Raw genomic sequence first — 26,203 nt, 5'->3', positions numbered from 1 at the left:
TAACGATCTCCGACCTACTTCCCAGCTTACAGGTTGCCTATTTCAATCCTGACTAATGTATAGACTGAAGACTAAGTGAAAATAACTTCGGCAGGGCTGTGATAAATTATGGATGTTAGGATAAAGCTATTTGTAATGATACCGATTGAGATACAGACATAAACCCTTTTTTTTTGGTAAGTTGGGGGAATCCTCAATGACACCCGCTCCCTTGGGGGAGGAAATGGGTAGTGGCAGACTCTTACCGACTAAACCTTAACAGCCATTTTATCTCAACTGCGTTTTTATGTCAGTGTATGGCAATGCGTTGCAATCCTTTACACAAGAGATATTAAGCCTACATACATTTCTACCACAGTCACAATGCTACAGTCGGTATCGTTTATTGAGAACTCCGCTTCATGATTTTTTGTTTTCTTTCGGTCCTGACTTAGATCTGTTCTTGTCATACCGAAATAAACGTTTTGTGTCAACAACTTTGATATTAATGTCAACAATAATTTGTATTGTGTAGCGCCTGTTAAAATCGTAATGATAATGTATCGATTAGACGTATAGGCAATCGTACTATCATAAAAAAAAACTTTAAGCCGTAATTTAAAAACGACACTGTACCTAAAAATATTTAACGAATCACGCGCTTTTATCGGGATCATCCGTGTCCTTTATCATGAGCGAATCGAATAGGTTCGACTCTGGACCCTGCCACTGCGTCAGCTCATGATTAAGAACTCCAATTGGGTTCAAAACTACGCGCGTACCTACTAACGCGTGAATAAACCTTTATTAAATAATTATGAGTAAAGAGTTGTTTTAAGGAAGGACTGCAAGATGTTCACGTTACCCAATTGAGACACAACCTAAAAAAGGTTATAATTGCAGCTACAACATATGAACTCATAGCACATATTACTCTATCCTTATTTCTTCATAGCAATAATCTTTAAGCGAATTAATTAGCATGTAACTCATCTAGAGCACTTCCAGCGCTCCCCGGCTCAAGGTCAGGATGCCGTTACTAAGCAAATCTGCGGCGGTTTGACGCTAATTGAGTTACATCTGAAAGCCACGTGGAGCTTACATTGAATAAGGCTTTATTTGTTCATGCAATACTGTTTTTATCGTTATAGAGAATAATTTCATAAATTACCTGAAATTTTATAAACTATAATATAATCTATAATAATATATGACTATAGCTTTTGCCCGCCACTTCGTCTCCGCAGGTAGAAGATATAAGTTATTATTTATAACTGCCCTGTTTTTTTCACATTTTTAATTGTATCTTCGCTCCTATTAGTCGCAGCGTGATGGTTTATAGCCTAAAGCCTTCCTCGATGAATGGTCTATTCAACACAAATATTTTTAGGGTTCCGTACGTCTGAATACAAAAACGGAACGCTTATAGGATCACTCGTGTGTCTGTCCGTCCGTCGCTTACAGCCAATTATTTCAATTTGGACCAGTACTTCCTGAGATTAGCGCGTTCAAACAAACAAACAAACAAACTCTTCAGCTTTATATATTAGTATAGAAGTATAGATTATATATTAGTATAGATTTCAAGGTATAACAATGCATCTATAATCAATTAGACATTTATACTAATATTATAAAGAGGCAAGATTTGTCTGTTTGACACGAATAGGCTTCGAAACTACTGGTCCGATTTGAAAAATTATTTCACTGTTAAGAAGCTACATTATCCCCACTGAACATAGGCTATAACTTATATCAAAAATATTAGGGTTCCGTAAGAAAATTACGATATTGTTACCCAAGGCGTCATAAATTATATCTTCTAACCACGCGGACGAAGTCACGGGCAATTGCTAATTTGAAAATAAAAGAAAATTTTCCAGTTCTATTAATTGGTGAATGGACCTATCGGATAAGATAGACCAGCAAAACGGTGATTATGTTTGAACAGCCGTTCAGTAGCAATTTTGAAATAAAACGATATTTAATATACTCCAATGTGAATACGAATAAATGAGATGCCTGAAAAATCTTATACTAAGGTGAAATTAAAAAACAATTTCCTTAGAATCTCGACTATTTTTAGATAAATTACGGAGATTCCATCTACAAAAGATGAATGAAATTAAAAACTAATTTTAGTCTCGAGTTTAATAACGTATCAAATAAAAAGTAGTTCTTTTTTATTTTCGTTACTTTCGTCATATTTTAGTTTATTGATGTCGAACATTGACGGCGACCATCAGTGATGACAATACTAACATAAAGAAAGGATGCTATAAGTAACTATGACCCAAGCTCTTAATCTCTATTTAATACAGTTCAGTCACTACAATAATTATGGAATGTTTTTTTTTAATGTTAATACAAAGTGTTGGAACTGTCTGATATTATGCAATAATAACTTTATTCAATAGAAAAATGTGTTCAAATATGAACCATGAATTTGTTGTGAATAGACAAAGATTAGCATATATTTTTCATTAAATTAAAGCTCAATTAATTCGTTAGTATATCAGTAGTAAGCCAAAAGGTGTAAACGGTACCTTATTACCGAGGATGCTTCGTCTGTCCGTCTAAAACACCTTTAAATACTTATACCAAGTTCTAATGTACCAAGAGTTTATGAAAAAACTTTGGGCAAGCTTTTAGCCCTGTTTACGGTTTGTCCTGACTGCTAAGGAGAATTCAGCTGAGTTTAAACTTTCCGAGTGTTTTTTAGTAGTTTTGTTGTTTTCTAAACATGTAAGAGACCACTGGTTATGGGTTAATGCAATGTTAAGGGGTTCATAGGGAAATTATGCAGAAAGAAGACATTTTAGTTTTCTGAGAAAAATAAATAGTAAATTAACAATTTATCTCTTAAGTAGTGTGTTTTTTTTGATAATTACTGATTTTTACTGATGAAGTTAGACTACTTCTGCAATGAAAAATATTGTTTTTCTTTTATCACACTTTTCTGGTAAATACTGCCTAAGCTATATTTCAAAAGCAACACTTTTTTCTTGTAACTTTTATGTTGTAAAATCATGCATTCGGATTGAATAAAACGGAAGCCCACGCGACAAAAGGATGAAATTCATTAAGCGGGAAGTCCCTTTAAAAAACTAAGAAAAAATAAACAAAATGAGCTCATAAAGATTTTTTATAACTTCACAAAAAAATATATGAAATTTTTTACATTCAATACACTCACGGCACATAATTTGTACCTATATTTGGTTATCATCATAAAGTCCAGCTGGTCGTCTGATTTGACCTGTACCTTTCACGAGGCCCGCGGGAGCGGTCCATCGTTGCCTGTACCTGTACCGTATTAATTATGAGCAGTAATCCAATGTGATGTCCGAGTCGCGCTGAATATTCGTTTTAGTTTTCATTGCCGTGTTTACTTTGCTCGCCAAACGCTGTGTTGTCGAGTTTGTCTGTCGAACGCAGAAATATAGAGACCTGGAAAGTGTTGTTGGACATTATTATTACAAAAGAATATATGGAACAGATTTTTTAAAATTATTTTTTGCAAATAGCTAGATTACAAATTAAATTTAGGTGTCAATGGTATACCTACACTTACACAAATTTCAGCGATGATTTTGAATGCTTCGGTCGGCGATTAAATTCTTAGTCTCCTACCATCAAATAACATAATTCCTAAATTAATTTTAAGTTTGTTACCTTTAAATTTTCTGATAATCATTTATTGTTATAATTTCAACAAAATGCAATATCAAATTCCAATTATTAATTCTCGTCCTTTCCAGTACCCATGTGTGTAAGCTGGTCTTTCGTCGCGTAACGGTCGCTGCGAGAGCTCTACAAAAGCTCTGTGCAAACGGAACTTTGGGGGAGTCGCTTGCACTCTTGTTATGGTATTCCTAAATTGCTATGTGCCCATTTCTTTATATTTAGTTTACACATATTATTTGAGATTTGTATTGCATATTCAGATGGTAAAGTTCATTGATATTTTATTTTTTTTTCGATGTCAGTTACAGGACTAGTCCTTACGCTCCGCGCTCCGCTACATCCTATCAGCCTACTTTCCATGTTTACAATTTTAGTCAAAACGCGGAAAAAGTTAATTTCGGTCAGTTTTATGATTTTACTAAAATTCCAAGTATTATCCTCATCATCATCAGCATTGTATAACCGACTCTTGGGCATAGGCATCCTTTTGTTTATACCATTCTGTTCTGTGTCGTACCTTCACATCGATCCCATTCCTACCACCTCTTTCATATCGTGTACTCATCCCATTCTCGGTCTGCCGGGATTTCACCATCTATACTACAAATAATATAAAGCGAGTAAATCAACAAATATTCTCGCCTCGTTCACAAAGTAATACGTCGACAACGACTCGCGGTGGAGATGAAACCCGCATTTAAATGCAATATCGTCTTGCTCCTGCATTTTTCATCGGACGGCACCGGCATCAAAATTCTTTGAACTACCCTCTGAATAATCAAACGGAACTCAACTTTTACTCCTTATACATCTATCTGTCGCAACTTTACACCTGAAAAAGATAAAGACAGAAATTTCAGAAGGTTGACCATTTAAGTATGTCTCAAATTTAAGTGGTGTTTTGCCATGTCAACTGTGTTTTGTAGAGTAGGTCGTCCTGAGGCTGTGAGCTGAGCTCGCCCGTCGATCTGCCCGATGCCTGTCGAACTCCCCCGAACCTTTGTTGTGTTGCCAGTCGTTGGAAGTTACCATTAAATGTGGGAGTTTCCAGATCTTTTTAAAACATTGTCGTCCTAGAATACACATGAAATTTTGATGAACACTTGTTTCTAAAATGCAAAAAAGTTTATTAGCGGCTAAAATTACAAATGTCATGAATACTTATATGTCACGTCATGTCATGAATGCTACACCTATAGCAGTCTTACAATCCTATACTAAACATACCTATATCTTTATATTGTAAGTTCATAATTTTAACTACTTAACTGAAAATGATGCAATTTAAATAAAGTATTTGGAATCAGGCTAACCGGCAGTGCAATGAGACAATTCAAAAATATGGACTCTGAATTATCTCTCAATAATTTCAGTTTTGATGTCGTTGCTTATTTTTCAAATCATTAGGCCTAAATAAAAATATCTTCAATCATAGTTGAACTCAAAAGCATCTTTCACTTTATCGAGCAATGAAGCACCCTGTTTCAATAAAGTAAACCACCACAAATTTAATTAAATACAATCAATGAAGAGTCTAAAACAATTGAAACTACTAATACTAATCGTAAGAGTCGAACAAAACCTCACAAAAACACTAATAAGGTCTTTAAATGAGATTCCCGACCACTTACGTGTGCTCGTATTGCAGGCGAATTGAATTTCCACGGCATTGTTGGTTTGCGAGGCGGGTAACCCTGGCGCTCGGTGGTCTGCGACAGCTCACCAGTCGCTTTACCACCGCTGTCGCAACCGCTCGCTTCCCTCACACGCACTAACTTTATACATGTGAACTTTTTTATAAAATAGTGCAGTGCTACACCGATTGACAATTTTTTTTATTAAAAGGACGGTTTTTTTTTCAACGTTGCTTAGACAATGGGTTTTTACGAAATCGCCAGGCGGAGCGTATAGACCAGAACAGGTTTGTCAGCAAAACAATATTTTTCGTAAATAAATTAGTTTTTAGTAGTTTTATTTGTTTTAATATTTTTTGTCTATATTTCCTTTAGTTCCGTAGAACGTTTTCTTGACATTCTGTTAGTAATTATGTTAGATTTTAATTAATTTACGCGAATGAAAGCATTCGATGAATTGACTAGGTCAATGAAAGGTTTTATTCTGTGGTTCGTATTACTTAACTACTTTATTTTGTTTTCTTTGATTCAAATATTAATTCAGTTTGAAGGTAATTAATTATTTTAAGTGCTGTTTAACTTTGGATTTTAATTAAACTAATGACTGGAATTTGATGTTAACTTACTTTGTTTTAGTTTAGATTTTAAAGTTTTGGATTCTTATTTTAAATTTAGAATTTCATTATTATTGATGCTTGCTACTTGATTTATTTTCATGAATCTGCTTTTATTTGGTTAACACCAAATAAAAGCTTTTATAACACATATGTACATAATTGATCCTAAATAGACCAGAACCAATTGTAAATTAGAGAAATACATTCCGTCTTAATTAGTTCAGCATGTCTGTAACAATGTACTGTTAGAAAATTAAATACCTACTCTCTAAAATGGCATGGCAACATAAAAGTATGAAGAAAAAAAACTTTTATCATGTAAATTTAATTTTCTAGTGGACGGATGTTTTCGCGTGTTGATCTACCTCTTGTGGTACAATATATAAACGGCAGTCTTTTGTTACATTTATATTATTATTATATATGAGTACCTGCTATAATAAAGTACCGTAGGATACTATGGCTTTTCTAGTTTCGTTTGTCTTTTTACCAAACTATGTTAGGTTTTTAACTATGTCATTTGTCTTGTCGTATTTACGTGAATACTGTATTTTCGAAACGACTACCTTACTCATATTTACAATCTATTTTACCGGTTAAAATAGTATCTCGTAGTTTTATCAGGTAATACATTGATCACCATAACATTTACCTATGTTATGTACTAATACTGTAACTTAGAATAACAAGTGGAACGGTACACTCTTTCTGTCTTCATTATGCCTTTGTTTTATTTTCAATCAATTAATGAATCACTTCAGCTGCAGCTGACTTATGGACAAATAAATTTAAAAAAAATCAAAGTTAAAGAAAAATACTTAATGGTAAACTAAAAAAAATGGGTCCAATACAAAATTGACATCGACAGATAAATACATTGCATACGACTCACAAAATAAACTCCTAGTTCATAGAAAGTATTAGTATTAACTGGTACTTTTATGCAAAATAATAAAGTTCCGCCGAAATAGGTTGTATATCTATACTAATATATAAAGCTGAAGAGTTTGTTTGTTTGTTTGTTTGTTTGTTTGTTTGAACGCGCTAATCTCGGGAACCACTGGTTCGGTTTGAAAAATTCTTTTTGTGTTGAATAGACCATTTATCGAGGAAGGCTATAGGCTATATAACATCACGCTGCGACTAATAGGAGCGAAGATACAATGGAAAATGGGGAAAATTCTAACCACGTGGACGAAGTCGCGGGCAACAGCTAGTGTAACATAAATACAGACATATTCTTCCATACTAGCGAGACACTCCGTTAGCAGTTTCCAGGAATCGCCGTAAGGATTGTAGTATATACCTATGTATATTGTGGGTTATAGACTGCCGTACGGGAGTTTTCGGAAAATAGCACGAAAAAGTACTCAAGTCGAACTGGTTTCTCGGAAATCGTAGACAAGTTAGAGACACAGTTGGGAAGCTATGTCGTCTTTTGTTCGCCACTAGCTTGTTTTCTATATTCCATTTGTTTGTAGTTTTAAAATTTTGCACAGAATGATGACAAATGTTAGGATTTTTGTTCTGTTTGTGTTCACTGTAAATTGATTGAGACAGTAAAATATGGTATGTTCGCTTGTTCCCCTTTCACTGAAAAACCACTGAACAGATGTCGACGAATTTTGGTACACAGACAGTTTATAATCAGGATTAATTAGGATAGAGTTTATCCCAATTGTGTTTTCCCGTGGGACCTATGTAATATATAAACCTATGGAAAATTTGATATTTAAAACTCGATAAGTTTATGTAATTTAATATACGTTATATTTTTTGACCTACTTAGGACCTCACGCTTCAGTGAATCTCTTCACTTCTCGCCACTATCTCATAACGGGTCCTCTATACTTTTCATGCATACTCATTGTCATAAAGCACCCTTAAACCTTTCTCCGAAACGTCTCCAATTTGGGTAAAAATATTTTCGTGAAAAACTTCCTTTACAAGTCCGCGCTAAGAATGTTCTGTTCTCCATTGAATTTGAAGATTGAATGAACCTCCTTTCTGCCTTCAATGAAATGTTTCATATATTTCAGGATCTTAGTTCCATGAAATACTTATAATGATACGTCACGAAGCTTGTGTATATGTTGCCGCGAAATAATATTGTTTTAAAAACAAAAGCGAACAACCGACTTCAAATCTATATACTTACTAATATATAAAGCTGAAGAGTTTGTTTGATGGTTTCTTTGAACGCGCTAATTTCAGGAACTACTGGTCCAAATTTAAAAAATAATTTTGTGTTGAATAGACCATTCATCGAGGAAGGCTTTAGGCTATAAATCATCACGCTGCGACTAATAGAAGCTAAGATACAATGGAAAATGTGAAAAAAACTGGGCAGAGGTATATATAAATCATAACTTATATTTTCTACCCACGGGGACGAAGTCGCAGGCAACAGCTAGTAAAAAATATGGTTCAATGAAATGAAAATACTTTTGCGGATTTTATCGCGGTTTAATTTTAGATTTTAGTTTCCGACGTTTCGACACCTTTGCAGGTATCATGGTCACGGGCAGTCTGCCCTTAAACCGCAATAAAATCCGTTAAAGTAGTTTCATTTCGATGTCTAACGTTCACGTAAACTTAAGAAACCACTAAAATATGGTTCATTAGTTTTTTTTTTGTTTCCTTGCTTAATTATACAGAACCCTCAGTTTAGCGAGTCCGGCTTACACTTGACCGGTTTTGCTCTATAATACTTACTTGTTCGATCTATTTAAGCAAATAAAGTGGAACTATTAAATTTTCTTTAATATTTATCTGTGAATGTTAAATTTCACGAAAAAAATGTTAGTACTTCGGAGTTATTAAAATGATATAGTTCATATTTCGTGTATCAAATTGTATTTCGTTGATTCTACTTTTTAATAGTTTCATCAACTCTACGAAATCAATCAAACGTGAAATGAAATATTGTCCCGGATTTTTTTCAATACAATACAAATACCGAAGAGGAACACATCCAGTTATTAACGGTAATACGTTTCACTTTTTATGTAACCAAATATTTTAAATACTCATCTGACAACAGCTTTACATAAAACTGAAAAGAAAACTACTTGCTACGTTTAGATAGAAATCATTATTTTAATAACGAGTCAATAACTAAACGAAAAGATAATTTAAAAATATTTTTCACAAAGTTACATAATCTATCATTGCTACGATTGCTACGGCGCGGTACGCTGCGTAGCTCGCTCGTAGCTGGCTCGTAGCTTAATCGAGTAGAAACAATAGGGGATGATAAAAATATATGGATTCAGACAAAATGCGACATGCTGTAATAATACCGTCTCCTTTATTATGCTAGCATTTACCCCTTTGTTGGTCCGTACCAAAAATAACGTAAAAATGAATCTTGATATTTTTGTGTCTTGATAATCTTGTTTTCCGAAACTTGGAGGAAGGAGGATATAAATGAAAACGGCTAACGGATAATTAGGTACAGGATAACGGAAAAAAGAAACTTCTTATTACAAGATAGAAGTGCCTTTTATTTGCATTAGTAGCAGTAAATCGAATGACATAAATATACGTAAGGTCAGTTGTAGTTTCAGGTTGGTGCATTGCAATTTAATAGATTTTCTTTATATACGCATGTGATTCATACAATAAATAATAATTTATTATAATTATTTATTAACTGCCAAAAGAGTTTTACGTTGATTACATGTGTAAGAACTGTAATTACGAGTCGAAGAGGTCCACTGGATGCAAAAAATGCCACTATCTTGTTTCTACCCTTGTCTGTCCATGGGTATTTTGGCCTCATTCTCAGCAAAACATTTATATTAGCCCCATCGACTTCGCTACTTGCCGCAAAGTCTCTTCGAGTCCTTCGATATCAAACTTGCATATAACATGAGTCAATAAAAAAAAACAGACATTTTTGTCCGTCTGTCTTTATCTTCCCTAATGCCTTATTCATTAGACGAATTCGTCCAAAAACAGTAACATTTAAAACCTTATCTAGATAGCATACAGATAGTCTATATTACTCTTTTCGTTCTAAAGATTACATTTGTTTATTTAAGCAATAAATTTAGTTGCGGGTCGACCTCTGCTGCATGCAGACGCGTAGTCAATGAACCTAGTCTATATGAACTCGAAATAATATAACATAGGGTTTATTTGTGGTGCATAGTTTAATGATATGTAAACTTTATTCTGATTGTGGTTGAACTTGCGTGAGATCAGTCATGGACTGTTGAAAGTATGTTTTTTTATATTTATTTGGTAGTCATATTGAAATACTAGCTGTTGCCCGCGACTTCGTCCCCGTCGGTAGAAGATATAAGTTATGATTTATACCTGCCCTGTTTTTTGCACATTTTCCATTGTATCTTCGCTCCTATTAGTCGCAGCGTGATGGTTTATAGCCTAAAGCCTTCCTCGATAAATGGACTATTTAATACAAAAAGATTTTTTATATTGGGACCAGTAGTTCCTGAGATTAGCGCGTTCAAACAAACAAACAAACTCTTCAGCTTTATATATTAGTATAGATTTATTTAGAAAAATCATTTATAAGTATTTTAAACCTATCAATGTACTTGTAGACGTTGAATAAAATACTTTATAAATATTTTACAGCAAGACAAATACTGCAGAAGAAATAAATATCGGGAGTTAATGAGCAAAGTAATTCGGTCGTTACCCCACTAGACAATTTAAAAAGCACGCTATATCTATAAAACTTACTTTCTTTTCACTCTAATACTTAATAAAAGCTTTTACAAAACCCATAAAAAAGACTTTACAATGCAAACCAAATGAAAACAACAGCAATGCACGTGTAACCTGAAATGTCAGTTCAAATAAAACCGATAGTTTGTAAACTAACTCGGTTTGAACTAACGGCATCGCTCATCCATAAATGTTCCGATTGATTTTACGGACGGCTAACAAGTTTAGACAGACAAGGAAAAACTTCGGCTGTCAACCCTTTTTGTGGGACAGAGAGTGCTTTATAAGGTACCTGCGTACACGAGGCAACAGAAGTTTTGACAGAATGTTCTCTAACGGCGCGTGTGTATGTGTGGAAGTTTATGATGGTATATAGGTAGCCGTTTGTAGACTAGAAGCATTCTGTATTACATAATCCGAATGATTTTCTTATTTTAATTCTTTATCTATAATATATAAAGCTGAAGAGTTTGTTTGTTTGTTTGAACGCGCTAATCTCAGGAACTACTGGTCCAAATTGAAAAATTCTTTTTGTGTTGAATTCATCGAGGAAGGATTTAGGCTATAAACCATCACGCTGGGACTGATAGGAGCGAAGATACAATGGAAAATGTGAAAAAAACAAGGCAGGTATAAATCATAACTTATATCTTCTACCCACGGGGACGAAGTCGCGGGCAACAGCTAGTTAAAAATAATATCTATAATATCTCTTTTCTCTGCACTGCCTCTGGGTTGACTGGTAGAGAATGCCTCTGGCATTAAGTCCGTCATTGTACATATTTGTATGAGAATTATAAATAAATAATAAAATATGTAAAAAAAGGGAGCTTAAAAAAATTATAGGATTTTTTTTTCAGCAAAACTTTTTAAATAATCACAGAAAAATATTCTTGAGAAATATTGAATTGTTAAGTTTATCCAAACGGAACACCAAAAACCGATTAGTGTCCATCCAAGCTTACTTGTGCGTGTTTTTTTTTAACAATCAATTAAGTCCATTGCTTCAGAGTGAGAAGTCGTCATGGAAATCAAAGAATCAATTGTTAAATGAAATGTATCTTTATAAACTCTAACTTTTTTAAATTTATATCCTTCTCCTAAGCAATGAATGAAGTTCTACACGATGTTGAAATGCAACTTGCTTGAACATGTTACTTTTCATCTGCCAAGTTTTCTATACAGGTGACTTGGAACTTTATTTCCTTTTACATATTAGACCTTAGTACAAGCTGAAGCTCCCTGTTTCACCTGTGTCATTTTCCAATCACGTATAGGACATAAAAAACTGTTCGAAATATCTCCTCTATAATGTTTTGGGCCCAAATTAAAAAAAAACCTAAATAACACATCAGTTTACTCTTAGGGTATTTCATTTTATTTATGAACTGATTAACACGAAATTAGCATTAAATGAAAATTGAATCAAAAACGTTTTATACATCAAAAAAATCGCACAGACAAACTGATAGGGGAAAACACAAAAATTGCAAAAAAATACTTCAATTTACAATTGTACATATGTATTTCAATTTACTACTATTTTGTTATTTTCATGTATATATACCGTCTCCTCAGGTGTATATACAACTAACCAACCCGAGCTCATTTAGTACAAACATACTCGCACATATTATGTAGTATACTTGTTTTACTATGCGGAGTGCATGTACAAGGGTCATGGGCTTTTGGAGGCTCTATCGATTTTACAGGCACGCGCAATGTTGATTGCCTGCGTTACCAGACAGGGTGATTGCAAAAACCATAGCTATATAAAGCTAGTTGCGTGTAGAGCATGAGCTCTGATATAATTGAAACAAAAATGATTTTTAGCGTGTGATTGTGGTAAATAGTAAAGTATTTAAAATTATAAACCAGACTTTTATTTGAAACACATCGAAGGTTGAACAAAAGAAGAGCGAAAGTACAATCATAGACACGAGCTTGCCAAAGATAATTTTAACAGATAACATAGACATATTAAAACTATGTTTTTGCATTCCATTATACATTAACAAAAAATATAGACGTAATATTTGAAAAGCTTATGGTATTGTATCTGTAAGTTAAATGTGCGTTTTTCTTTTCAGGTCAACGGTCCGAGCAAACACAATGTTTTCCTTATGCAGACGATACAAAGACGACCACGGTAAGTGATATTCATATTTTCTCACCAGCAAAGCACTCCTCAAATGTCTGACGATACACCATCCTGCACTACCCTGAACCTTTCGTATGAAAATGAATTGTAAACATTACTGATAAATTCCGTTAGCAGTTTTGGAACTTAAACATTTTTCTTTTTATCTCTTTATAGTCACGGGATCACTTCATGTGAAGAGACCCGGTCCTTTTTAAAGGCTTGCACGGGGACACAGGTCCAACATGTAGAGGCCTTGTTGAAAATTTTAATCTAATATGTGATGGGGTATCTACTAGGGATCATTCATCTATGCTCTATGGGAGAACGGACATGAAGAATCCAAAGTAGATACAAAACTATTGCAAGAATGTGTGTATAAACAATTAGGCTATTATATTATGATAAGTTATGTGGACCAGTTAGTTGGATTTTCCAGAAAACTATGACACCTGCCTCTCTACACATGTCATGTTAATGTAAATAAATTCTTTTTATTATCATTATCAGTTTTTTTTAAGTTTACTAACCATTTATGCCTTCGCATATTACAGTTTTTTTATAAGTATTAATGTTAACGCATATATGTATTTCAGTGTAAAAAAACCTTCTGCCATTCTGTCATATGTTTGTCTAGTGCACACACACACACAGCCTCAAAAGCTTAGTTAAGCCAGTGCGCGTTAAAAGCTTAAACCGATGAAACTATCGGCTCATGAAAAGTCTGAAATCCGTGGAAACTCTATGTACCATATTGGTTTATTTGTGTTTGAGGTATATATATGCATAGATTTCTAGACAAATATTACAAAACCATACGTACATGTAAAGATATATACCTATACAATAATGCGTGCACGTAAATCCATAAGGAGAAGGCAATCGCAATAAATAAATGGAAGGAATCCCAAGCAAACACTACAAAATTAATTATAGTTTTAATTGTTTTTATCTAAATAATTAAATCTTGAATATATTACGAAATCGAAACCAAAGTTTGTAAATGTATCTATTAAAAATACAATAATGATTTCTACTTCTAAAACATAGTCACAAAAATCAAATCGCGGTCAACCAAACCAGAAGTTAATTTAAGTTAAGAAAGCCCAACCACTTAATCCTCCTGTATTCTGATTACACGATCATAGTTGCAGGTATTAATTAAATCGGTAATTATGATAATATCATGTCAAACAGATTAGGTGCCGCCAAGCATAAACGCAGTTATTACATCGAGTCTAATGAAATATAAAATAAATGCGCAAGGAATAAGGAAACCCACAGCGTGAGCCACACGCTCATGTGGGCGACTGTACAAGTTTTAAATTAAATTCTGTAATATAGGTTTTTCAAGTAAGTTACTTTATTTAATAGAAGATTTAATACTGTAACGCGTCTTAAAATAATATATTAATGCCTTCGAAATGACAGGATGAGGGCTCGCAGTGATTTTAAATTGTAAGGCAATCAGATTTTCGGTTGTGACTCGCAACTTGGAATTAGTAAATCATTTGACATACTTAACGCCAACGGTTAGGATTACTTATTCGATTGTTGGTCACCCAATCACGATGTGAGTTAGAATTAATTGTTAACTATTCAACCAATAGAAAAAGGACCATTCTCGAAAGATGAGATGAGAAAAAAAAGTAACCCTGAAACCTGAATATTAATTCCTAGATTATTTTTTTGTATTATTGAATTGTATCAATGATTTTCTTGTCGGTATTTATCTTGAGATTCTGATAAAAAAACGAATGCAAAAAATCTGTTTATAGCTCGAATCCACGCACCAAAGACAGATATATTTTGGGCTTTCTAGTATAACGAAGAATTTACAAATTTTAGCTTCTAACGTAGAAACACTAAAGGTCCATACCCCCAACCAAAACTGATCGACCTCACCCTCAAACCTTTTACTGTCATAAACAATTTTCTCCACAAAACATTTCATACATTTACTCTTTAACGTAATTATCTTCGCACATTATTAAATTTATCTGTCCGAGGGCAGAGTTCCTCACCCTCACATTTTAATGGGTTTCAGCTAAATAGTTATATGTCAAAAATGCGGGGTAACTACCCTTATATGACAAGGGTCCTCTATCTGCGTAAGCTCCACGGCCGTGCCTTGAGACTCATAAATCAGTACGTAGAGGAGACCTTTCGTCGTTGTTCAATGGCTTCGAGTTGATATACGGATGAAAATGACGTTATCACAGATTTTTATAATGAACTGTTTTTGTAGAGAGTACTCGTTTTATAGAATGCAATTTTGATAGCTCAAGTTTTGTCATTTTATTGAGCCTTAAAATGATTGGTTTGCTTTTCTTTGCGAAGTTCCGTGTTTTGATATGTAGTTTATATTACAATGAAAAAAAAGAACGCTATGAAATGAGGGCAGAAGCTATAAACGCAAATGTTTCTCGTTTCCATTGATCTACATTTCTGCTTCTATTTCGTTACCTTTTCAGTTTTGAGTGACTGAACCGATACAATAACACATGGATAACTTTTTTTCATGACGATAAACATGAATGGATACCAAGACATGTGGTTTCAAAAAACCGGTAGGCCGAGGATGAGATGGGCAGAAGAGATAAAAAAATAACATAATAGAGTAGCATGAACAAGGGGAGAATTATGCCCAGCTCTACAAGTCCATGATGACAAATCCAACATCGGCGCTTACTGCTAATTTTCACTCGAAAACAGTACATAACAAATACACTTCACAAAATAAACAGTACGTAAGGACATGTACATTACATGACCACACTCACATCATTTTACGTTCATAGGCTACTTTGCTTTTATTGTAAAGATCGTTCCTCAATCGGCTATTTTCGTGAATGTTCGCCGCTGATCGTCACTGCTTTCAAATCCCTTTAACAATGGTCTTATCACAGAGCTTATGTGTTTGTGATGTCTCATCGCATAGGTAATGTCGTTTTTATAGGATCATCTCATCTTTGAAATATTTTTGTACCTTTATCTCATATTCTTCAGATGTGTTTTATGATAGTCGATAAATTTTTGTTGCTTCCAGAGTATGTTGGTATATATCGTTAGTAATAATTTTAAGTTACAGCAGGTGTAACAATTAAGATTTTCTTTTGTTTTGTTGAATAAAACAATATTGTGCAATGATTATTCCGTGTAGAGAAAAAAACGTGAAGTCATAATTCATTTGATATGGCAATTCAAATTTAAATTTGGGAAATAGATTTACAGGTATTATATCATCGCCAATAATCAGTAAACTTAATAATCTACGATATTCTTTTAAATACCTACATATAAGTCAAATGAATTCACATTAATACCTTACCAATATCGAATCCACGAACCAAATTAATATAATAATGATTTTCCTTAATAGCATAAATTAATAACCTTTCCATCTGTCTTTTTATTGCCAAAGATTTCATGCGTCATAACCCTTGGCGTCATAAGTGGAATCATTGCTTTTCCCTTGTAGGGTAAATCTCGGATGTGTATTTATATAATATGCATTGTCAGATTTTAATTTTATTAACTCTCAGGAAAATTAAATAAATGAATTACTTATTTTGTTTTTCTTTGTAACGCAGGGCGTTTCACAAACATACACAAAGACTCCCAGATTCAGAAAAGGAATTCGTGGATAACAAATATACTTGTACTATGCGAGAATCAAACCTGCACAAGTCGAGCAAATTGGGTTTATTGTGGCCGATACCAATCGGCAATCTGAGCGGTAAAAAAAACCTTATAAAAATGTTATCCGATACATAAACGATAAGTCCAAATAAACAAAACAAAATATATTCATTTTACATCTCAACAGGGACCGCTGGGTTTTGTATTTTTAAATATTTATGTGATCTACAGATACTCAGTCGACGTTTAACCCTTCGTATTAATATTCATGTCTGTTAAATGCAACCCACTCACTCTTTAATCTCTTGGTAAGAAAACATGTTTTTTACTCTTTTAGATACACAAAGGAGTGTCTGTTCCATTCATGAAATACGGCCGTTTCTTGCGAACTTTGAGTTATAAATAACAGCGCCTCTATCCACAGTGGGGCAGTCTCTCTTAAACAAGGTACCTACACGACTTAGATGTTTCAATAGACGTGTAAAGTGGTATTTTTGACATTGACGTCGCATTTGTTTTTATCGCAGTAAAGGAATGACGTTACTGAGCTAACTGTTTGATTCAAATTCAGATCTTTCGAAACATATAAATAATACTTCCCTTAAAAATATTTTCGTAGATAGAAGTAACATTACGTTTATTGAATCATTCTAAAAACACACTTTAAGGAATTTATTTAAACATGTTAATAAAACAGAACGTTAAGAAATAAATATAATACACGTATCACATGTACTTGCCTATTGAATTACGTTCATTACGATGCAAGGTTGTCAGCCAAGCGAGGCACGTGCCAACCCAGGTATATTTGGATTAAGACAACCTCATTTCCTACATAATATTCATACCTTGATTGCCCCAGAAAATGGCGACAAAATTGCTTCAACAGCTAATATTAAACTTAATTAACGAAGATATCAATAAAGTATATTTTAATTATACACTCACACCTCCACCATTTAACTTAATCGGTCGGCTAATGATCACGTCACAAAACAGCTAAGTAAATTGGTACTCCCTACTAAACTGCCTCAGGTGTCGGAGGGGGAGAGGTAATACGGGCCCCTGAGGGGGGAGAGGCGGGGAGAGCCTCGACAACCCAACGAGAACGAAGCCAGCCATTCATAAAACTAAGTCCGATCGATAGAAAACGTCTCACCTACCATGAAATGTCACTCACAATTACTACGATCGCTCGCCCCACGTTCATTGCTTGGCCAATGCACTCCCTCTCGTAATAAGACGGCTCTAAAAAGGCAATGGATTGTGTACATTGCCGTATTATAACGTCTGAGTGCGGAGGAGGTGTTGTTTTAGGTAGATTTATACTTTCTCGAGCTCCTAAAGTACGTTTCGAGATTTAGTTGAGATTGGATTGCTCGGCTAGGTTTAGTGAGGTCCTCATCTGGTCTGGCTGAGTCTGTGGCCAATTAACTCGGGGACGGACAAAAAGCTTCATAAAGACAGATTTTCAGATAACACGGGGTATCGACTCATTATTAGGGATTTCTTTCGCTTCGATTCAACTTTCTTTATTGAAATCTGGAGAGGTATATATGATGAGTATAATTGCGTTAATATCGCCACTAAGACGTAGGCACTTGTGCTAATGATATTAACATTCTTCTTTCGTTTTGAATGATAAAAGCTTTTTGGACCTTTAATTTTAATTAATGTTACCATCCGTAGTTACTTTTATTTTTTTTATGGTAAAATGTTTCAGATGAGTTTGCGTATAAGGTAGATATTTACCACAGTTACCGCAGTCGGGGTAAGGTTGCTACGAAACCTGTATATAACTAATAATAATTGCATCTACATCAATGATTTCCCAAAAACGATACAGAATTAATTGTCTCAAAAAAAGTCGTCAATATTTCACCAACATTTCACTTCTCTAAAACCGAAACATAAGTCGTACTTATCAAGTTTATCCACGCTGGCTGGATGACATTAATTCGTTTCCTTATGTAGTGCAAACACAAAGTTAGCATAACCGTCTGCCGTCCGCGATAGCGTCGACTGCCCCTTTCGAAGGCCCTTTATAATGGTAATGACTTTCCTGAAGAATCATTTTTAGAGATTCATTTTCTCGATGAAAGCGTTCATTCCGTAGATAAGCTGGATTTTACTTCAATTTCTTTTGGAACGGTTTACTATTCGGCTTATTGACTGGTCTTCAAAGGTGGTAATTTATATTTTGAGAGGTGCTTCGTCAATGAAAATCCCCGGCCAAGAGCGAGACGATCTCGCGACACTGAGGGTTCCGTGCGAATCGGCTAAAGATAAACAAATTTGTTGGGTGCTTAGCTTCGATTTTTATTTGTAGATTTCGTTATAGAGGGGCAATAATATTTTAATTGTGTATTATGGTGACGGACGGACAGACAGACAACGGTTCCCAGTAATAGAGTTCCCTTTGGGTACGAAACCCTGAACACAGTAAAAAAAATAAACACATGTATGCTTTTAGGCAAAAAGAAATATATATAAGCTTAAGTCAGATAAGCAGCTGTTTCTTAGCTGAATAATTGCATAATTGTCTAACTAGCATTCGGACTGAAATCCACTCGTAATACACACATTGCGCCCTGAGTAATGCCATGTGCGTGCTACGTAACATCATATACGATGTTCAGATAATATTTACCTTCATAATAATATGTATACATACATGTCGTGGTGGCCTTGCGATTCCGTGTGTGGATTTGAATGCGTAAGGTGTAGGTTCGATCCCAACGCAGGCAAAGTTCTAATTTGGGCTGGTATTATTCACCTTTAATTGTTATCTGCACTGTCAAGTGTTATGTAGACATTCAAGAATTTTATTTCGTAAAGTATCAATAGTGAATACGGCTGTTAAAATACCAACAATTTCATAGACGATCACGATGCATGTATAAAGTACCATGTAGCACATATTAGTCCAAGATCCCAGGGCCGCCAGACGTCACGTATTTTCTGACGGATGAAATGTGGACGATTGAGTAGTGTTAGTATGTACTATGATCCTATGCCTACCTGCTAGCTTGGTCAAACGGCCAATTTCCAGGTATCAGGTAATCAAGGTACATAAAAACATTACTTACTTCACGTAAATTCTCATGGGTGATTTTCATATATGTTTTAGAGTGTATAGCTAAAAATAAATTTTCAATACTCCCAGACACTTTCCGTCGGCCATATTGCTTGGCAGACGCCTTAAAGGTCTCAAAATAATTGGTTAACTTCACGTAAATTCTGACGCTCCATTTTTATATATGTTCATCCGACAACTATTTTAAAACCTTTGACAAAAAGACAGACCGATCCAAGGGGCCAATCATCCCCTAAACTAAATTTTAATATCTCTGTGAGTGGGAGCGCGAGAGCATTATCTACGCGCATGAGACTGAGTGAGACCGACTGCGCTGTTAAGGGCATAAAAATTACTTAAACAGATATTTTATAATTTTTAGAACTTTTGTTAACAAGTAAATTATGGCTAGAAAAATTAAAAAAAAAATGACATATAATAAATAATACTAAAGTTTGCCGACATTTTTAATTTTTTTTTTCTATTTATTTATTAGAAATAAAAAATATTTTTTAAAAATACCACTTATATTTAAATAAGAGCAATTATTTTTAATGAATTATTTATTCGAAATTTGGAAACAAAGTAGAAAAATATTAATCCTTTAATATTTCTTAACAGTGGCTTTTAATCTTCATTATCATCATCGTTGAAATTAGATAATTCATCATCTAGCCAATCTTGAAATTGAATATCTAAATCGTGATCGTCATCATCAGCATTATCCTTATTTTCTTCCTCTGTAAAAAACAAGGTGAACAATGAAGGTCTAAAAAAAGTAAAGAGATACAAATAATATGAGAAATAGTAGTAAATAATAGATATTTCAGCAAAAGCAGCTTGATGTTGTTCACGAAGATCATGCCAATCAGTTTTAGTAGTTTTTTTGTTTGATGAGGCTTCATATGAAAAATTCAATTGACAGATTTTATGATAATATACATGAGGATGGGTATAATTCACAATTTTATCAATAAACTCTGTATTATTTTCATATTCTTTTTTTACTTTGGATAAAAAAACTTGATGCTCAGAGGAAATTAGCGGCAATCTTTTGGACTTGTGCTTTTTCGTTTGTTGATTACAGTATATACAAGTAAGACTCTTTTGAGTATTACTTACACCAGTATCAACCTCAGTATTACTATCAGAAAGTAAATCAATATTTTCCAGGTGCTCAATATCATCTTGTACATTTGGAGAAACCGTATCGACTGACTCAGGTAAAATAGGTGGGCTGGGTATTGTTATAGGATCAGGTAAAAAATCGGTTGTTGAATTAGAATGCTGAGAAGTAGATGCTTCTGGCTCAATACTTGTTATGTCTAATTCAACTGTCGTTGAGGATTCGACAGTTGAATTTTCTGTAATATTTGATGATTTTTTTTCGGAATTGGATTTGTTAATTGATTTACTTTTTGGTAGAAAGTATTTTTTATTTAACCCTGTAAATGAATTATAACATTGTCTGTGATAACCACTTTCGAATAAATCACCTGGCAAAACAACGTCTTTAAACTTAAGGTTATGTTCTTTTCTATGTTTTAAAATTACTTGACACCTTTTTAATGTCTCTTGCGTGAACAATATTAAATTAACATCAGAATCTTTACAAAAAACACAATTTACTAGAGAAGCCATTATATTTTTCAAAACACTGCAAATATTTTTATTTTTTTTACACACGTTGCTACTATAGTCACAGCTGATGCACTCAACAGACACGGCAGAACACTGAATACTTATTTGGGAGTGACTTTAGCTGTTGGCCTCAAGAGGGTCTTTAAATTACAATAAAGTTAGCTGTCACCTGACCAATTTTTTATTTTATTTAAAAATTATATTAATTAAAAATAATTAGTTAAAGAAAATGAAAGTAAATTAGCCGACATCTAAAAATTTTTAGAAAGTTTTTTAATTGATAAAATTATTAAAAAAAATTTTCATTTGTAAAAAATTTGAAAAACTATAAGTGTTATTTTTAAAAAATATTTTTTATTTCTAATAAATAAATAGAAAAAAAAAATTAAAAATGTCGGCAAACTTTAGTATTATTTATTATATGTCATTTTTTTTTTAATTTTTGTAGCCATAATTCACGTTTGTTAACAAAAGTTCTAAAAATTATAAAATATCTGTTTAAGTAATTTTTATGCCCTTAACAGCGCAGTCGGTCTCACTCAGTCTCATGCGCGTAGATAATGCTCTCGCGCTCCCACTCACAGAGATATTAAAATTTAGTTTAGGGGATGATTGGCCCCTTGGATCGGTCTGTCTTTTTGTCAAAGGTTTTAAAATAGTTGTCGGATGAACATATATAAAAATGGAGCGTCAGAATTTACGTGAAGTTAACCAATTATTTTGAGACCTTTAAGGCGTCTGCCAAGCAATATGGCCGACGGAAAGTGTCTGGGAGTATTGAAAATTTATTTTTAGCTATACACTCTAAAACATATATGAAAATCACCCATGAGAATTTACGTGAAGTAAGTAATGTTTTTATGTACCTTGATTACCTGATACCTGGAAATTGGCCGTTTGACCAAGCTAGCAGGTAGGCATAGGATCATAGTACATACTAACACTACTCAATCGTCCACATTTCATCCGTCAGAAAATACGTGACGTCTGGCGGCCCTGGGATCTTGCTCTATATAGTACAGTATTGTGATAGCACGAGCTCAAAGTGTACCGAACAAGCGTAATTTTATTCTCACTTCGAAAACCGGTTCCAATATGCGTTGAGTGTGGCGTTCCAGGGAAATGCCCGGGCATTTCATCCCGCTGCCCTGGGTAAATAAACATTAGCATAAATCCAATATCAGCCTCTGTCTACAAACACCTGGCCTGCAATTTTTATGAAATTACTGCCAGACTGGAGTGGGATCGGAATTCACTTCAGTTTTTAAAACGATTTTATCGTTTGTAAGGTTTTTTATCAAGTTGTAGAAAAATAAGGTTTTATTTAATGGGAAGAGGGGAACGTTGGGAATGTTATTTCTTGAATGTATAAAACGGTTGTGTTTTTCCTATTGTGTTACTTTATTTTTTTAATATCTATACTTCTATACTAATATATAAAGCTGAAGAGTTTGTTTGTTTGTTTGAACGCGCTAATCACAGGAGCTACTGGTCCAAATTGAAAAATTATTTTTGTGTTGAATAGACCATTCATCGAGGAAGGCTTTAGGCTATAAACCATCACGCTGCGACTAATAGGAGCTAAGATACAATGGAAAATGTGAAAATAACCTGGCAGGTATACCTAAATCATAACTTATATCTTCTACCCACGGGGACGAATTCGCGGGCAACAGCTAGTTACATGATAAGTCCTAAGCCAAGACAAATAAAATAAATAAGATACAATATGAGTCTACCAACGGCGTTAATATCAGAATATTTTTTTTCAATCTTTACTCACTACTTTTTTTGTTGCCATAAACACATGTAGGTACACTTCTCAGTAAAACTCATATCAATAGCACGTTACAAGCGTACATAAACACATACATACACATACAGAACCACGCTCCAACCCGATACTCGTACATAAACTGTGGTACAAAGGTAGGACAAGTTGATTTTGTCCCAATTTCATCCCTTATCCGTCGCCTCGACTGTTTGCCGGGACATGGATCGGGTGGAGGATACGCCTTGATTTAAACAGTGCCAACATGTTACAGGATAAATATTGTTTATAACAAAATTGAGATGGTTGAAAAGTTGGTGGAGGTGTTGGAATTTCGGTTAGGTTGAGTCAATTAGAGATAATATATATTATATGCTAGCTGACCCAGCAAACGTTGTTTTGCCTAATAAATTATTTCTAGTTGTATGTATTTTTTAAAGCCAAAAAAAATCGTCCAATAAATAAAAATAAAAATGTAGTGTGAGCAACCCTTATCACTTAGGGGTATGAAAAATAGATGTTAGTCGATTCTCAGACTTACTGAATACGTATATAAAATTGGTAAAAATCTGTTAAGCCGTTTCGGAGGAATACGGTAACTAACATCGTGACACGGGAATTTTATATATTAGAAGAATATATCTTTAACTATAAAACCATACAACTGATTGCATATAAAACTATTGAGTAAAAGTTGGTGAAATTTTAATGGAATAAAATTAAATTATTAAAAAATACCGGTTCTCATTTTCACGACTTATCTTCAATTTGAGTGGCTTTTATATTATTTTTTCTGAATTTCATTATAACTTCTGCATCGTTAAAATGAGTCTGACAAAGCAAATGTTCGTATATTAACCTTATTTATTTTTTAAAAAAGAATACCTTTAAGAAGTAGGTAATTACAAAATAGCATCGAGTTGTGTTCAAATTATCTCCTGCTGTATCGGATACCAAAACCATCTTATATCATAAAACTCTCAAAATCCTTTACACCCAAATCTGAAATAAAACACCAAACTTATCTTCCAGAACAAAACTTTCCGAAACTCCAAAAATTCAACTAAAAATAAATCCTTCCCTTAATGAAAGATGAAAAGGGTTCCGCACGAGGCGTCAGGGTTTCGTCCACGTAACATATGTAGGGTCGGTTCATATTTAGTGATGCGACACCTTCGCAACCGCTGTGATTTCCTCCGAGGTTTACGGGAGCCAATATTCAGTTCTAAATATAACAAGATACGTATGGAGAAAATAAAGAAGGTGGCTTTAGTGTTACAGCCATGTTTGTGGCGTACTAGTTGTAACGTAATGAAGGAAGGATAAGGTTTTAACGAAGTAAGAGGCGTTTGAGTATAGCGTGTTATGTAGATGAGTTTCAACGTGATAAAAATGACAAACAAAACTTATCTCCGTTCATTTGTTTTAAATGAAAAAGGGGAAATTAACTGACCACTCCATTACCTGAAAAAAAAAGAATTCAGATATAAAATTAGGTTTGGTACCGAAAATGAGTATTTTTGATATAGAAATATATAAAAAACACATACAAATTATAATAATATAAGAACATCGATTTATAAATCGCCCAAAACACTTTAAATAATTATTGAAAAAAAGTGCTGCTTCGAAATTCAAAAAAGCTGAACAACAATGTAGTATATTCTTGTTTGTATAATAAAAAAAATGTGATAAGTATATTATTATTGATGAGTCTGGCTTAACATGTAAGACTCCCTCCACACGAGCTCGCACGGGTCGTGCGGGTCTTACGGCCAGTGCGATCCGTGCGACTCGTACGTTATTTCCCTGCGGTGTCGTTTAATGCGTTTCGTTTGTATTCTATAAAATATTGTGATGTTAGCTTGTGCTGGGTAAAATATAAAAGAGGATTCTTCGCATTAGTCAGGCTGCCAGTGTATTAGGAAAGTATTATGGATTCACCTTGTTTAAAAACTAATTGGATTAAAATTAGATTGAGAAAGAAAATATCAACAGTGTTAAAATTATGTTAACGTATCAAATAAATAGATTAAGTTTTAGTATATTTATTACTTTCTCTAATTCATTAAAGTTTTCATTACAATAATTTGCATTTCAATATATTGCAACTTAAACAAAAAAAAACAAAATACATGTGTTTCACAAAAAGTTTTCACAACTATCTCCAAAACCATCTAAAAATAGCACGCGCAGCTGATTCACACAAGCTTTCTTATATTAAAATCCATTCTCCTAAACTAAATCTATAGCACGCCATAATATTTTATGATTGAACTGATCTTATTAGCATAACGGACCATCTGGTGTTCAAACCTGAATCGATTTGTCAAATTGCGTGGAATATTTAGCAATCAATAGATTACCATTATTTTGTGTGTCTTTTAGATTACATTTCAAATATTGCTTTTTGTTTGAGATTTGTTTTACGTTACTCAATTGAATAGATTTTTGTTTTCATAAAGTTGATAAATATAAATTGAATTAAATATTTTTATCTATTTTTCTAAGGAACTATAGATAAAAATATATTCTTATAATATATTCTTGAACTCAATTGAATTCTTGAACTCAATTGAAATTTGTTGTGAAGTAATTTTAACGTTATTATGAAAACTATTTGATATAATCAAAATCACATAGTAACGTAATGCTACCTCAATCGTAATTACAATAATTATTTTAACAACAAGTCATGAACATCACAAGAAATATTAAGGTACGAGTGATATTTCAGATGAATCACCACTCTCATTAACAAAATCTGCGACACGGACATTTATTTTGATCGCAGCGATTTCGCCCACGCTCGTATGAAGGGCCATTATTAGTAAATATTGTGTATTCGTCTCACGGCGGTCTCAGTTCTCTCGCTGGGACTTTCCCTGTTTACCGCAAATAACTCGCTTTGTTAATATTCCCTGCGGTGTTCCAATACTTTTAAATTCTCTACTCCTTCAGACAAAAATACAAAGATTGTGTTTATATTCATCTTGACGCTGACTGCCGTTTGTCGGTTTGTGTGGTACTAGACTGTTGTTTTGTTTGGAACATGTTTGTTTATTGTTTTGTTTCGACTTACGCATTACATGAATGGGCGAATGATGCCATTCCGATTCACGTTAAATTTGGTTCGGTTAGGTAGCGTGTATGTTGTGCTGAAAGAATTGTAACCCATTGACATGGACCGAAATCAAAATTAGGCTGACGTTGCACAACAGTTTAGGTTTAGTTAGTAAGATTCTGTTACTACCCGCTTCTGCCCCTGGGCCCCAATTCTGCCATTTTACAATGAATGAATGACTATTGGATTAAATT

The 26,203-nt window shown here is 33.8% G+C and overlaps 1 protein-coding gene across 1 annotated transcript in view; it reads left to right on the top strand.

Moving 5' to 3' along the window:
• Positions 1–4,984: 4,984 nt before the first annotated feature.
• LOC113492494 overlaps positions 4,985–26,203 on the top strand; it is a 69,178-nt gene continuing 47,959 nt past the window's right edge. The window contains exons 1-2 of the mRNA XM_026869970.1: positions 4,985–5,587; positions 12,706–12,764. Of these exons, the coding sequence (XP_026725771.1) occupies positions 12,728–12,764 (37 nt within the window). The 5' untranslated portion in view covers positions 4,985–5,587; positions 12,706–12,727. The remainder of the gene's footprint in view (positions 5,588–12,705; positions 12,765–26,203) is intronic.

Source organism: Trichoplusia ni, chromosome 4, assembly GCF_003590095.1.
Source record: "Trichoplusia ni isolate ovarian cell line Hi5 chromosome 4, tn1, whole genome shotgun sequence".
In the NCBI taxonomy this organism is placed as follows: Eukaryota; Metazoa; Arthropoda; class Insecta; order Lepidoptera; family Noctuidae; genus Trichoplusia; species Trichoplusia ni.
Note: the sequence above shows the minus strand (reverse complement) of the source record. Positions and strands in the feature narration are given on the sequence as shown.